The sequence below is a fragment of the Zeugodacus cucurbitae genome, chromosome 5 (assembly GCF_028554725.1).
Source record: "Zeugodacus cucurbitae isolate PBARC_wt_2022May chromosome 5, idZeuCucr1.2, whole genome shotgun sequence".
In the NCBI taxonomy this organism is placed as follows: domain Eukaryota; kingdom Metazoa; phylum Arthropoda; class Insecta; order Diptera; family Tephritidae; genus Zeugodacus; species Zeugodacus cucurbitae.
This window is the reverse complement of record NC_071670.1, coordinates 68,157,422-68,171,805: the sequence shown is the minus strand read 5'-3', so window position 1 is coordinate 68,171,805 and position 14,384 is coordinate 68,157,422. Positions and strand designations below refer to the sequence as shown.

Here is a 14,384-nt window from a genome sequence, read left to right as displayed (position 1 = left end):
GACGCTGGCTTCAAAGCGACATTTGTAGCAAAAACAACGACGTTGCTACGACGTGTGGCGCAGTCGTCTATGTGTTCAAAGCATCTTTTAAAAGTGATGTGTATGCAATTTAATAATAAGGAGCAATAGCCATCCTAGGTTCACCATGAGCGCGACAATATCAATTTTTCTGCAATTTCTCGACGCTCATGATCCCTGACGTAAAAGGTAATCGGTTTTCAGTTAACCGGCTATATTCGAACGAGTCGGCTTGGTTATAAAATGCGAACTAGATATTAGGCGAAGACATTACAGTCGATAAGGTAGTGCAATTGCAAGTGTCAACAAAAACATTCCATCTGTATAGTTTTGTATTTTCATTTAGTGTACACTATTATTTTTACATTTATTTCTATATTTCAATTCTCACAAAACTCGAAAAGTCTATTGGCAAGTAAAATAATTAAGCTAATAGTATTCTAAAAACAAAATTATGTTAAATTTATGCATTTGGTTAACTGAAGTGTGAACAAAACGTTTGTTTGCTTAGGTTATGTGCATGTATAGACGGCGAATTGTTTTTTTTGATTCTCATGTAACATAAACTGGGTTTTTCGTTTCTAAAGGATATGCTTTCGGGTTGGTACTGCCGCTCTATGGCAAATCAGCAAGCTGCTCAAACCGACGAAAACGATCCCAATGTGGATGACGATTCTGGTTCAGATGATGACAGTCGCGAACAGCAGCAGACACAGTCCGGTATAGGTATTGGCAGTGGCAATGGTGGAGGAAATAGTTCCGGCACAGCCAACGCCGTGGATTATAAATCGCAGTATCGGTATCTTAAGCGCAAACTTAAATTCCTAATTTATGTTAGTATATCGACACATACATGAAAGATGACACAAATTGAATGTTTATATGTTGTAGGAAAATGAATTTTTTCAAGATGCTTTGCGTTCTAATCAACGGCGGCTACTGAAAGTGTCACGCGATCGTGCATTTTTGTTAGACCGTTTAGTACAGTATGAGAAACCCGAGAACACGTCATCGGAAAGTGATGAGACTGAGTCGTCAGAAGATGAAGCAACCAAGGAAGCTAAAAAGTATGTTTAAAATAATAAACAAAATCTGTAACTAACAAAGTTATTGTTTTTTAGGCGTAAACTTGAACAGAACACATCAGCCAATCCTGGCGGTGGTGCTAGTACTGGTTCCACACGCGGACGCAAAAAGAAAGTGCCGCCAGTTCAACCGGGTGAAAATCCTCAAACACCTAACATACCGCCAACAGTTAACGCCGTTAACCAACCACAACATCAGCCAATCGCTGATTTAGAGCAAGCACAACAAATGCAAATGTCAGCGGCAGAAGTGGAACGTCATCTACAATCTCGACAACATGTCATGGAGCTAGTACAAGATCGTGCACCAGCCACTGTGCCCACAGAAATGTTCAGCAATGAACCCTCATTAGACAGTGAGTCCAACGATCATATGATGGATGGTTCTTCGCCTACACATGTTGCGGCTGAAGAATGCGTACAAATGGAATACACGAATTAGAATTTGTTTTAAAAAAAAATTAGTTTCAGTTTATTACACGTTGAAAAGAATACTTAATATATTAATTACATTTACATAATATTTTGAATACCTTAAACTACTTTTATTTGCACTAAAATAGCATTTCACTGCTGGTCTTAGGACGGCTTGAACATTCCCACTGCCAGTAGCAAATTGCGACGTGTGAAATGCAATGCCAGAAAAGGTGTGGATTTTGTAGGATAAGAACGCAGTAAATATGTTTCACTATCATTAAGATCGGGATTGTGTGAAGATCCGCCGCTTTGTGCTAAATATTCTTCTGTGAGTTTTGAGAAATCCCACAAAGTCAGTATACAATCAAGTCCGCCGACAGCGAGAATGTTGCCATCTCGACTGAAGGACATGGTGTGTATAGAACCAGTATGTCGCAGCAACGATGTAACAAGTTGTCCATGTGAGAGATCCCATATAAGTACGGTGTGATCTGATGAGCCAGAAGCTAAATATCTACCACATGTAGAGAATGCCAGCGAATAAATCGGTCCTTTGTGGCCGCACATTTGACGCACCAACTGTCCGTTCAATACGTCCCACAATCTCACTGTTCGGTCGCTTGACCCGCTGGCAATGTAATTGGAATTCGGATGAAATTGAACACAATCAACGTCAGACAAATGACCACAAAATATTCGTAGTGGTTGATTTGAGTCCGTCGTCCAAAGGCGTGCAGTTTTATCATATGAACATGAAGCGAAATAATAACCATGAGGAGAAAAGCGTACATCCCATACGGGAAATAGATGACCTTTGTATACCACTATACACGTCCACGTGTGAAACGACCATAATCGTAAGGTGGTATCTTCGGAGCAGGAAAGCAAAAGATTCTTTTCTGGTGCAAAAGCACAACGGTAAACAGGTCCGCTGTGTCCATAGAACGTGCGTGACGATTCTCCTGTACGATCATCCATCATGCGTGTGTTAATGTCCTCGGCATCTTTGTCGATGTCTTTGAGCAATTCGGCACTTTTCATTTCACGCAATTTCGCTGGCGTAAGTGACCATACTTTAATGCTGGAGTCCGTAAAACCAACTGCCATCATTGTGGAGTCTTCCGAAACTTCAGCGCAAGTGACGGTGTTATGTGAGTTCAGTATTGTATAGAAACATACTGACGGTAATGAATCCTTATTCAATGGTACACGTTTAGAAGATTCTCTTAAAGCTTTTACCTTTTCCATTTTGTCAGCATCTTTCATTTCGGGAAGCGGTATACGATCGCTGGCAGGTGCATTAGGATCCGATTTGGACTTTTTTGAAAAAAGCGGATCTTTCTTAGGTTTTTTCTTCTTTGGCTTATCTGGTGCATCTGGATCATTGTCGTCCTCCTCCTCCACCAATGCAGGTGCAGGAGTAGTTAACGTTTGATAATCCACTTCTTTTAAGAGACCATAGTAAACCCGAATTTTATTATCCTGACGTTTTGCCTCACCAATCAGTGACCCAGAACTTACATCGCATTGAGCTTTACTGCGAGCAGTTCCCTCATACGTGTCGAAATGCAAATATTTGGCAACTATATCTGCTATCACCTCTTGTTTACGATCTTGTATATGTCGTTTGAACAAGGAATGAGAATCGCGCGACATGCGTATAACGAATTTGTCTTGCTCCATAGCAGACACAAAGTCGTTATTTTCCAAATCAGACCTTTTTGTTATCATTAGTAGATTTTGTAAATCTTCACGGTAGTAATGATCTAAGTCCGGTCCATATTTTTCGACAAATTTTTTAGCGGGCTCCGTGAATCCACCTTGTATTAGTTTAAAATATATTTGAACCACTATAGGATACAATACCATGGATAACTCATGTTTATATATATCAAGGGACTCTTCAACAAAGTTACGCAGATCAGCATATGCCGTTTCGTATATTTCCGGATCATTACCCGAACCACCGGTACCACTAGCCGCCAACCCATTTTGGTGATCTTGTCCGTCACCTAGAGCTGATGTTAATAGTGTATTTATTTCAATATCATTCACCTCCTCAAGTTCCTTGTTTGTGATATTAGCCTCACGACATAGGAGCTCCTCGGTTTGCTTAAGATTGTATTTCTTTATTAACTTCAGAAGAGCGAGTAGATCACGTTTCTCCTGAGGTGGGGCAACACCACCATTCGTAATGTTGCCACTATTGCTGCTCATTTTTATGCAGTCTGTTATAATAACAAATAATTTTCACGCTTTGATATGAAAACACTTATTTTATTGTTTTTGGCGGAATTAATGTAAATTTTTTACTCCTGACGCAGAGTGAACTCAACTAAATACTTTGATAGTGTTTGACAGCTTTCATATCACTGCTTTAACTAGTGCGTTGGTGTTGTCGACGAACCTACTTACCGACGAATCCTACGGGGCTGCCAACGTCAGAGATTTCCAGCAAAAAATATTATTTACATATTTGGTATAATTAATGTGAATTTGAAAAGCACGACTTTTATAAAGAAATTGTAAACTTTTCATTTCATTCGCTTTGTAGCATTTTATTGTAATACATTCCACAATTTTTTATATATTAATATTCTATTACAATATTTTTACATATGCTTCCAAGTGTGTGTCACATGTTTTGTTATAACCGCGTGCAACCCTGTTTTTCTTTCCAGTCTATTTTAATTCGTTTTGGGTGGATTTTTTGGATGAAGTTGTCGAATTTGTCTAATTTATCTCACGCGTAATTAAAAGAAAATTCTTTTCCAATTGTGTCCTTGTGTGCCGTGATGATAAAAAGTGAAACCAATTTACGTAAAATGGAATACTTAAGTGTTGTTAATTATTGTGTGCTTATCAGCTGCACATAGCTAATGACGATTTTATGAAGATATTACATAAACGTTAATGTGAACTTGAGAAGAGTTTTGGTTCTTTTTTGGTATCCTCCGCACAAGATTTAATAAGCTCGCGTGCAGCAATTAACATTATAATATTAAACGAATTGATCGAAAACGAAATGATTTTGCAGACTCATTACATCTCATCGACCCCTTGTGTTTTATATTCAATGACAATATTGTAAAAAAAAGCTTTAATTAATCTAAAGATATACATAAAACTTAAGAAAATTCTGAACCAAAAAATTTATTGAAATTCGTCGATGTGAAAATTGAGCCGGTGAACAATACCCAACTCATTTCATATTGACTCGACGCGTAAAAGTAAAAGGAAATAGAAACTTGGGATGCATTCATTAAGTTGGACCACCCGTGTTATTTCACGAGCCTTGCGAAGTGGATTTTCTACGTTGCTGGAGACAGCAAGCAATGCAACAGCAAATGTCAACAGTGCTTCGAAACAACGGCCGCACTTTGTGTCTGTAGTGTGTGGCTTTCCCAAAGACTTCCTCACCTCCAAATATAAACCTGGCAAGTACGGCGAGGATTCATGGTTCAAGACGTCAACTACTAATGCTGATGTTCTCGGTGAGCTTCATGTCTACATATTGCGATTACATAAATGTCTGATTTATTGATTATAATATAAACAATAATATTAGTTTTAAATTATAAACCTAGTTAATATATAATATAAATAGATAATAGAACAATTGTCGAGTTGCTTTTGCATGACTACAAGTTTAGCATTTGGAAACACCAGATTCCATAACTACTTTAGAATAAAACTAAATTTTGTTTATTAATATTTGCCATATTTTACAAATCTAATGTAAAGTTTATTTCGTGTTAACTTAATATTCCGTAAAAAAAAGTTTGACATATTTCCACTTTGTTGTTCTTTGAAAAATGAGAAGAGAGTTAAATTCACACAATAGTTGTGCACTTTGTACCTGTTATGCTGTGTAAATAAAGAACCGACATTCAAACAAATGTTTTTTGTCTGTTATCTGTCTGGCTCCAATTAAACTGTGCTCAGACTTAACATGTCACTACGTCATACACTAACAGTGTGTATGTGCTACGAGTTACGGAGATATAAAACCACCAAATCTTGTGTTCAAATTTTTTGTGTTTCTGTCTATTCCACTTTAATAATTTGAACGTAATAAAATTCAACTATAATTAGTATTAATTAAAATAAATTTCGATATGTTACATAAAATATTACGAAGTGTATTTATTCGAAAATATTAGAATTGTCAATAATTAATAACAATATTTCCTTTATACTTAAATAAGTCTAATAAACGAAAATATATTTATAAACGATTTCATTTACTACGATGTACCAACATATACATACATACATATACACAGTTTTCATTTGCGTCACATATCATTGAACAGTTGACCTGATAAGAGTATTGATTTTAATGTTTTTAATGAGGTCGCCAGATCAAATTTTAATCGGAAACACCTACACTTTTTAAAACTAAACTAATACAACTAAACGCCACCGCTAATCTTTAAATACATTTTTATTGACTTGTATATATACAATGTATTACTAAGTCGTTATTATAGCCTATTAATTGATTTACTTGAATTTCAGGTGTGGCTGATGGCGTCGGTGGTTGGCGCAACTATGGTATCGATCCCGGTGAATTTAGTTCTTTTCTAATGAAGACTTGTGAGCGTCTAGTCCATTGTGTTAATTTTAATCCCCAACGACCTGTAAATCTCTTAGCTTATAGTTATTGTGAATTGCTAGAACAAAAGAAGCCCATATTAGGTAAGTCGTGAAATCTTAATACGAAACATATATTTATATATATATAATTTTTGGTTTAATGTTAGTTTTAAAGAATATTACACATTATTTCTTTCACTGTTGAAGTTAACACGTTTTCTAATTGGGATTTGTGTTCTTTAAATACAGCTTTAAAAAATGTTTTAAGCTCCATAAAACCTGTTTTTTTTTATTTCTTCAATGTTAATTTTAAATATTCATAGACTTATGTGAATACGTAAGCATGTGGTTTAAAATTGCCAAATTTCTTCAAGATTTTCATGCCAGCTTTTAATGTTGTTGTTGCGATATTTGTTGACGACCAAAACGTCAGAATCACATGCATTTTCGTTTTTCCTATAACCATTCTGCTTTTGAATGAAAACAAAACACATCACAATATAGAGTAGATTAAAAATAGATTATGTGTTTTCACATTTTCCTATATTTTAGTTATTTTTATATTCTTCCATGTATGCTTTCATTCACGTATTGTTATTTTGACAACTTTCTTCCTCTAGTTTTCTGATATTAAAATAAAATATTGGACGTTGCATATTATATATTTATTTATATATGTATATTTACATATATACATACAAAAGAAGAAAAAAATATAAATACATAAATATTAAGGTATACATGTGTCAGATGCAGTATATGTATGTATGTATGTGTGTCAATGTAATTTTTTTCTTTCTACTTGCTCCACTTCTGTATACTTTCAACACTTTCTTTTTCAATTTTAAATTACCTACCAATCGTAATTTATTGTTATTTTATTATTTTCAATAGGCAGCAGCACCGCGTGTGTACTCGTCTTGAATCGTGAGAATAGTACCGTTTACACCGCGAATATCGGTGATAGCGGTTTTATGGTGGTGCGCCAAGGTGAAATCATCCACAAATCAGAGGAGCAGCAACATTATTTTAATACACCATTTCAATTATCCTTGCCCCCACCGGGACATGGACACAATGTGCTGAGCGACAGTCCTGATTCCGCGGATACGCTTAGTTTTTCGGTGAAGGAAGGCGATGTCATACTGGTGGCAACCGATGGTGTCTTTGACAATGTCCCAGAGCGTTTGTTGCTTGATGTGCTCAAGGAGGTTAGTAGAAAATAAAGCAGAAGTTGTCTGCTTGTCTGAATATCCGAATAAGCAATGTAAATTCATTTCCTAGAATCGCCGAGTAATACAAATATTTTTGCTTTGCTTTGTATGAGAATTAATAGTTGGAAATTGTTCTGCATTATATTTTGTAAAGTTTCTTTAAATATTTTTATATTTATTTCATTGAGTTATTCATCATATTTTTCAGTGCGAAGGCGTCACCGATCCCGTGAAACTGCAGATGACCGCCAACTCGTTAGCGTTGATGGCGCGCTCATTATCTTTCGACAGCGAATTTATGTCGCCTTTTGCAATTAATGCCCGACGAAATAATATTAATGCAACAGGTGCGCATACATGTACACATGTGTATAATGCATTTACATATTTCTTATGCATTCCACACTCTGCATTACTGCATATTTTATAAATATAATATAGTAACATTATTTTTCTTTTTCTTTTGACGTTCCTTTTAGGTGGCAAACCTGACGATATAACTGTGGTACTCGCAACTGTAGCAATGTGAAATTAAGTTAATTTTAGTTTTAATTTGTTAAACGTGTAAACCTTCTCGTTTTTCGCGCCTCCTTAGCAGTGGCGCTGAGCAGCGGTGCTGCGTTTGTGCTGTGGTTTTACTGTCGACAGATCTCGCATTCACATTTGGTGGAATAGGCGATCTGTAAGGCAGTCGCATGTTTGGTCAGTGTTAGTGTCAGTGTCAGGAACTGTATTGTGACACATTTGCACGTATGTGATCCACTTCCTATTACAATAACAACAAAAATGTACATCTGCGATGCTAAATTACTAATTATTACTACTAATTTTACCTCTACTCGTATGGACTTAATGCTAAGTTATCTATTTTTAGTTTAGTTCATTTGTGAATATTCGTGTCGATTTTTTTTATTAGTTTTATAATTTCATTAGTTCTTATTTCGCTATTAAGTGCAAACAGTTTTAACTAGAACTACATTACAATGTTATTGTACAGCTTAGCTTTGAGAAATCTGAAATGAGCAAAATCAATTTTGTGCTAATGTTTATTTTACGTAAATTATGTCTATTTGTTGTATAGGTCTGCTACGTCATTAGGCATATAGTTTGTAACCAATAATCAGAGGTGTGTTTTACGTCCAAAAACCACACCATGAATACCCACTGAACAAATAAATTATACTTAATTAATCATAAACATAAAATCGGTACATTATAAACGTTATATAAAGCAAGAATTTACACTTCCAAATATTGAAATGTAAATCTCAACAATAAACTTCAACTGCTCATATTGTTTTGTGTGCTGGGGATTCAGTGAACGGACCAAATATTTTCAAAGTGTATCATCATCATCTTTAATATGGTTATACATATATATTATAGCATTACATACGATAATATACAACAGTTGAACGAAATAATCGAAGTATCTAAGAGCTAACGCTAATAAAATAATGTGTAGTTGTAGGATGTTGCTGAAGCGAATGCATAATTGAATAGAAAACAAAATATGATGATTACTAAATTCGAAATTGTAGTTAAATAAAAACAAATTTGGACTGAAATTTAAAAAGAAATAAAATACAAAATTCTTGAAATACAAACAATTGGTGTTTGCTTCATTCGAAATAAATGATGTGTGCATCTTAACTTCATAAACGCAAGTTTAAGTGCACAACTCACACAAAAGTGTTTTTGATTCGGAAAATACATAAACTGTAAAACTAAACGGGGCTTAATATAATTCGATTGATTTAGCTTATATTAAAGCCTGTTACGAAAGTTGTCTACGGAAACAATATCGAAATTCGACGGAATTCGGCGACCATATGCGCACGTAGCTAGTTAAGTCGCATATCAATATATTTATATAGAAACTCATATGTATATGAAAGAAGCAAACTGACTTAATACTGATTAATATACTTATGCAAGTAGATACAATTCAATTCAATGAAGTCATAAATGCAATAAAGATAAACAATTAGACAAAATACAACTTTAGTGTTTCTATTCGTAAACTTGTGGAATCAGATAGGTTTCAAATTGTATTCCATGGGTAAATGTTTTCAATTTTGTATTTAAATATATTGTAAAATTGTTGCCAAAATTGAATTTAATTTTACGTGAACTTCTTCGCGCAGTCGTTGCTAACTTCACTCGATGTCTTTAAAAAATAATCATGCTGATAAATTATCCTGCTCTGTAAGCAATAAACTACACACTAAATAAAACTAGAGCTTTTATTTTTTTAGTTTCATATTTGTGTGTACATAAATACATTTTGATAATCAGAATTTTCATTTTGTTTTTTTTTTTTTTTGCAGAAGGTTTATCAATAAATATTTAACAGTACAAAATCTAAATAAATGTTTTTTGTTAATAAACCGATCTCACCGAAAATAAAAGCAAAACGCGTTATAAACATGTTAAATGATATTGACAATTTGGAATTAAATTTTTAAACAATTGGTTTATTTATTGCCTTTTCACTATTTATTTACTTTTATTTTATGTATATATGTGCTAAGACATTTCTCCTATTCCCATTTGTTGTGTTTGGTTGTTTTTGTTTTTATGAAATATGTGTGCAATTTTCTCAGTACGTTGGATGGTAGCAGTACAAAAAACAAAAAAAGTTTTTCTTATCGTTGGTTAGCGTCGTTGCCATCACCCGCGCCAGGGTCTGCAACTTGAGCGCCTACGTTTTCCGCTTCATCGGCACCCCAATGGTAGCCGCCGGGACGGTCGCCTACCCACGGTGGGATGTTGTTTTCAATATGTTCATTAAAAAGCACTTTCCTATAAATATGAATTGGATTAGAATAATATAGTGCATATTAGATATTTATGAACGCACAGAAAATGCGGCGTTTTAAGGATTTTATAACCGTTCGCTTGAAATGGAAACACATCTTCTAGGAAATAATATATGTGACCAACTCCCATTCCAACTACGTCAACCCAAATAGTGTTTCCCAATATCATTGTACAACACATTAGGACCCATGGCAAGTAAGGCGCCTGCAAATAGAAAATATTATGTCAAAACCTTATCAAAAATAATCTACCAAATTATAGATAATTATATATAAATAAATTTATGTCTAGCACATGCATTAGTATCGGTGCGCTACATGAGGAATTTTTCTTTAATTTTGTTGCAATTACTTACTTGAAAGTTTAGTACGCCAAAGAAACTCATTCGCACAAAAGGATTTCGGCGGGACCACACATAAACTAACATCAGTGTGAATGCTTGTCCGAGAAATAGTAAGTTCACAAAGAGCCCAAAGAAAATCATTAACACACCACCGAAAATAAACATCATGACGAAATCTGCTGTGCGATCGCGAAAGAAACTCTCTTCCAGCATACGACAATAGCTATATTATGATGGGAAAGGTATTTAATTGCACTTATAAATTGGAATCGCTTAAATTGACAAACATACCGATATGTGAAAACCATATTAAAAAAGAAACTTATGCCCACTGAACCGAAGAAGAGGAATGTTGTGGCCAGTCGCCAAACTTGTAGTTTATAAAGTATGAGTGTAGGATTGAAATATAGTTGTAGCGGTGACACCAGATCCAAGTGCTAAAAAATGAATTTGCAAATGTTATTTGGAATTATTAAATATTTATTATTACAAATTTACCACTGCTACAGTTGTTAGTACACATGCTGTTGTATATATGCGTGTCACTGTCGGTATCTCCAAATAGAATCGCACCAATGATTGGAATGCCATATTGTCTACAGCTTTTGTTAGTTATTCCGTTAAAATCGTTCACCTTATAATAATAAAATTCTAAATGTAGACAACAACAGTTGCGGTTTATTACTATTCCCGTACTATTGAATTAAAGCGAATGCTTTCGTTGCAAAGGTCAAAGCTTGGTTTATTGGCGCTAAGCAACTCCAGCGGACATTTTACTACTTCACACTAAATTTGCAGCAAATTAAGGCAACGCCTCCGACAGCGCCAGGAAATCCCAAACATTCGCTTCCTGCCGTGTGCTTTGCTATCAGTCTAATTGGTTTTGTGACGTGTATTTTTGGCAAATGTTTTTAATTATAACCACTATCACACCTAATGTAGCTCATTTCAGAGAACGTATAATATAGAGAAGGTCCAGAGAATGTCAATTATAGAGAAGGTTCATGGTGTGCCGATTGTCACACTGGTCCGCTTTTCGAAGGGGTACTCGTTTCTATAAGCGTGTTTCACCACATGTAGCTATAAGCGTGTTTCACCACAGTTTAACATTAGAGGGCTCAAAAATAACAGATTTGAGCGTTTTCATGTTTAAATGAGAAAAATTGTGTTAATTTCAATGTTAATAAATGTACGCTTAAAGATTCGCTTATATACAATGCGCGAACGACTTTGCATATAGTATGTATATATGTAATTTATGGATATTTTGTTTATATTTGATATTAAAGTACATGCGTACTTATGTAATAATTGACTTAAATAATGATTTATTCTATAAAATCTTTGAAATATTTAATAAACTAAAAATATTACATATAATATGTAAATGTAACATAAATGCCCATATATGTATATGTATATTTAATTACTTTTTTTCATGAATAATTTCTATAATATCTCAAAATCATGAATATCCGCGCATTTGTAATCATGTGTGCATGTAAACAAATGTCAAAGAATCATTCTGATTGTGTAGATATGTCAATTTGTCAACATTCAATATATATATGTAAATATGTGCACTCATGGCTTTATATAAAATCTTCGTTGCCACGGTCAACCAATGGCCGAAGATTATGATTTTTTGTTTTCATGTCATAGAGTTGTAATGATTGTGGAGCGTACGCAGGCAAAAAGGCCCAGATGCCCAACATACTATGACGTTAATTTTTATGCCTTGTTTCTTACAAAGATCAAAAGTAATTATTTAAAATGTGTCTTAATATATTGGTAGAATATTAAAATGTATTTAATTGTGTAGATACATCATTAATACTTCAATATTTGTCAACGCATATTAAGCGCAATTATTATTACGGCGGGATAACATGAAACGGCCCTGTGAAGCTCGATGTGTCGAAAAATTGATGGCCGCCTGCGCGATGCCAAAGCGACGCAACATTGCGTTGTTGGTAGAAAATCGGCTTGTCGTAAATATGTATGATAAAGTATGGGCATGCAAACATATCGACATAAATTTTTGTGAGCCACAGAATTTTTGCTGAAAAATATTTTAAATCGACTCAAGGGCTATGTTGCCATTTTTATCCTTTTTTAGATTTTGCGGCGTTGCAACTTTTCCTTTTGCAGGGAACATTAGAAAAATCTTCAATTTATGATTTTTGTATCGTCGCGAAAAGGCGTTTGTTGGCATGGCATGCGCGGGGAGATGTGTATGGCTCTGCTTTTATGAATGAAGCAACTTTGCCAAATGAATGTGCGCCTGCGTTCATGAATGAAAATGTTTTTGTTGTGTTTACGACAATATTTGGCAGCGTCGATTGGCTGCCATATTGACTTGTGATGCTGCTTATGCGTTTGAGGTGCTTGTTGTTTTTGTAGAACAATGCTTTTGATTTTTTGTGGTGGTTGACAAACTTACGTGCACGCATATGCAAATGTAAGTTTATGTGTTTGTTCAGTGACATGCAAACATATGTATGTATATGCATACAGAGCAATGCGTGCACATGTGACATGCCCTTCACTGATAAGTGATAATGAGACAATTCGAATTTTTGAAGACATATCTGCATACATATGTACAAACGTAAATGCTTATATGTATATAGATATACATACATATGTATATGCAAGTTTAAGTTATGAAATTTGTTGTTTATTTTAGTAATATAGGAAATGTATTTAGTATAAAAATATTTTTATAAAAATAAATAAAAATATCTATGAAAGTTAATTATTGTATAACATTATATACACGTATGCAGCTTAATTTGGTTTTTACTACAAATATGGCTCTGAAAACGCATAAGTCATTTTCAATTGTGGATGCATTCATATATAAGAATCATATCAGCTCATATGATTGTATATAAATGTATCAACACATAAGCCAAATAGCTAACATTCCGCTTTAAAAAAATGTAAACTTCTGAGCATAATTTTCAATTAATACTCAGTTCTGTTAAAAGGCACTGTTAATATTTCTCCTTCCGAACCGGCCGTGGTGAAACACGCTTATAGAATCTTGATAGGTTTTGACAATTCACACGCTTGTCCGCAATTGGACCTTCTCTATATTATACGTTCTCTGGTATTTTACTTTGCAGCTGACATTCGATCAGTTGCTTTTTATTGAGACATTTGAGAGGAGTTTCTGGTGGCATCATGCACACATCCGGGATATACGTAAATATTATTTTCAACAATTGCATCCTGTGATTAAGGTGTTGAACTTTCTTTGAAACAAATTTTGAGACTGAAAGTGACAAAAAGATAATGCTTTAATGTAGATAAAAATGAATTTATAATTTATAAAATATGTACATGAATGAAAGTAGTGTTTCCGGATCGATTGATAAACGTAAGAATAAAAAAAACAATTCCTCAATTACTACCACAAATTTCAACAATTTCTAGAAACTGCATTAGCATCGTTCTGCTGATAATACAGTGCAACTATTTCTCTATTATACTACTATCTATTATCTTTTTTAATTTTGAAGTACTGCGTAAATAATTTTATTAAAAAATACTATTGAAGTATACTGAAATAATAATAAGAAGTACTACTTTTGGGTTGTTATGCATTTATTTATATTATATGACACATATTGGAAACATAAACATGTAGGTAAATTTAGATGCCCTCAAACTTAACCTAATTTCATTATTCGAATAATTTTCGAGTTTTTCTTTGAATTTCAACTAAACCTAGAAATTGTACATTAATTGGCATGCTAGTTAAAATTTATCAAATTGTTCTTCTGCCCAGGAGTTGTCTTCCTCTGGGTCTTGTGTGAAGGCAGCAATATCATCAGGGCTTATCATATCAATTGGACGGAGCTGTAAAGTAAAGGTAAT

General features: G+C 34.2%; 5 protein-coding genes across 7 annotated transcripts in view; 2 read left to right on the top strand and 3 right to left on the bottom strand.

The window, feature by feature from the left end:
• The first annotated feature begins 272 nt into the window (after nucleotides 1-272).
• On the top strand, nucleotides 273-1,635 carry LOC105215352 (uncharacterized). 2 transcript variants are annotated; one of them, XM_011189213.3, is made up of 4 exons: nucleotides 273-429; nucleotides 606-851; nucleotides 910-1,085; nucleotides 1,140-1,635. In XM_011189213.3, the coding sequence occupies exons 2-4, from the start codon at nucleotides 609-611 to the stop codon at nucleotides 1,543-1,545; spliced, it is 825 nt and encodes a 274-aa protein (XP_011187515.1). In that variant the 5' UTR covers nucleotides 273-429; nucleotides 606-608; the 3' UTR covers nucleotides 1,546-1,635. The 2 variants fall into 2 exon arrangements, with proteins under 2 accessions (XP_011187515.1, XP_054086632.1); XM_054230657.1 differs by having other exon boundaries at nucleotides 320-340.
• On the bottom strand, nucleotides 1,548-4,057 carry LOC105215353 (transcription initiation factor TFIID subunit 5). Its single transcript, XM_011189215.3, has one exon. The coding sequence runs from the start codon at nucleotides 3,735-3,737 to the stop codon at nucleotides 1,683-1,685; it is 2,055 nt and encodes a 684-aa protein (XP_011187517.1). The 5' UTR covers nucleotides 3,738-4,057; the 3' UTR covers nucleotides 1,548-1,682.
• Nucleotides 4,058-4,232: 175 nt separating this feature from the next.
• Nucleotides 4,233-8,943, top strand: LOC105215345 (protein phosphatase PTC7 homolog). The gene is made up of 5 exons (XM_011189204.3): nucleotides 4,233-5,014; nucleotides 6,042-6,221; nucleotides 7,014-7,330; nucleotides 7,542-7,680; nucleotides 7,813-8,943. The coding sequence occupies exons 1-5, from the start codon at nucleotides 4,774-4,776 to the stop codon at nucleotides 7,860-7,862; spliced, it is 927 nt and encodes a 308-aa protein (XP_011187506.1). The 5' UTR covers nucleotides 4,233-4,773; the 3' UTR covers nucleotides 7,863-8,943.
• Nucleotides 8,944-9,789: 846 nt separating this feature from the next.
• Nucleotides 9,790-11,441, bottom strand: LOC105215344 (derlin-2). Of its 2 annotated transcripts, XM_029042324.2 has the most exons (6): nucleotides 11,196-11,441; nucleotides 10,998-11,133; nucleotides 10,791-10,936; nucleotides 10,512-10,722; nucleotides 10,197-10,360; nucleotides 9,790-10,138 (listed from the first exon to the last, which is right to left on the bottom strand). In XM_029042324.2, the coding sequence occupies exons 2-6, from the start codon at nucleotides 11,088-11,090 to the stop codon at nucleotides 9,982-9,984; spliced, it is 771 nt and encodes a 256-aa protein (XP_028898157.1). In that variant the 5' UTR covers nucleotides 11,091-11,133; nucleotides 11,196-11,441; the 3' UTR covers nucleotides 9,790-9,981. The 2 variants fall into 2 exon arrangements, with proteins under 2 accessions (XP_028898157.1, XP_054086633.1); XM_054230658.1 differs by having other exon boundaries at nucleotides 10,998-11,441.
• Nucleotides 11,202-14,384, bottom strand: part of LOC105211850 (serine/threonine-protein kinase S6KL) — a 67,540-nt gene continuing 64,357 nt past the window's right edge. The window contains exon 9 of the mRNA XM_054230652.1: nucleotides 11,202-14,366. Within this exon, the coding sequence (XP_054086627.1) occupies nucleotides 14,265-14,366 (102 nt within the window). The 3' untranslated portion in view covers nucleotides 11,202-14,264. The remainder of the gene's footprint in view (nucleotides 14,367-14,384) is intronic.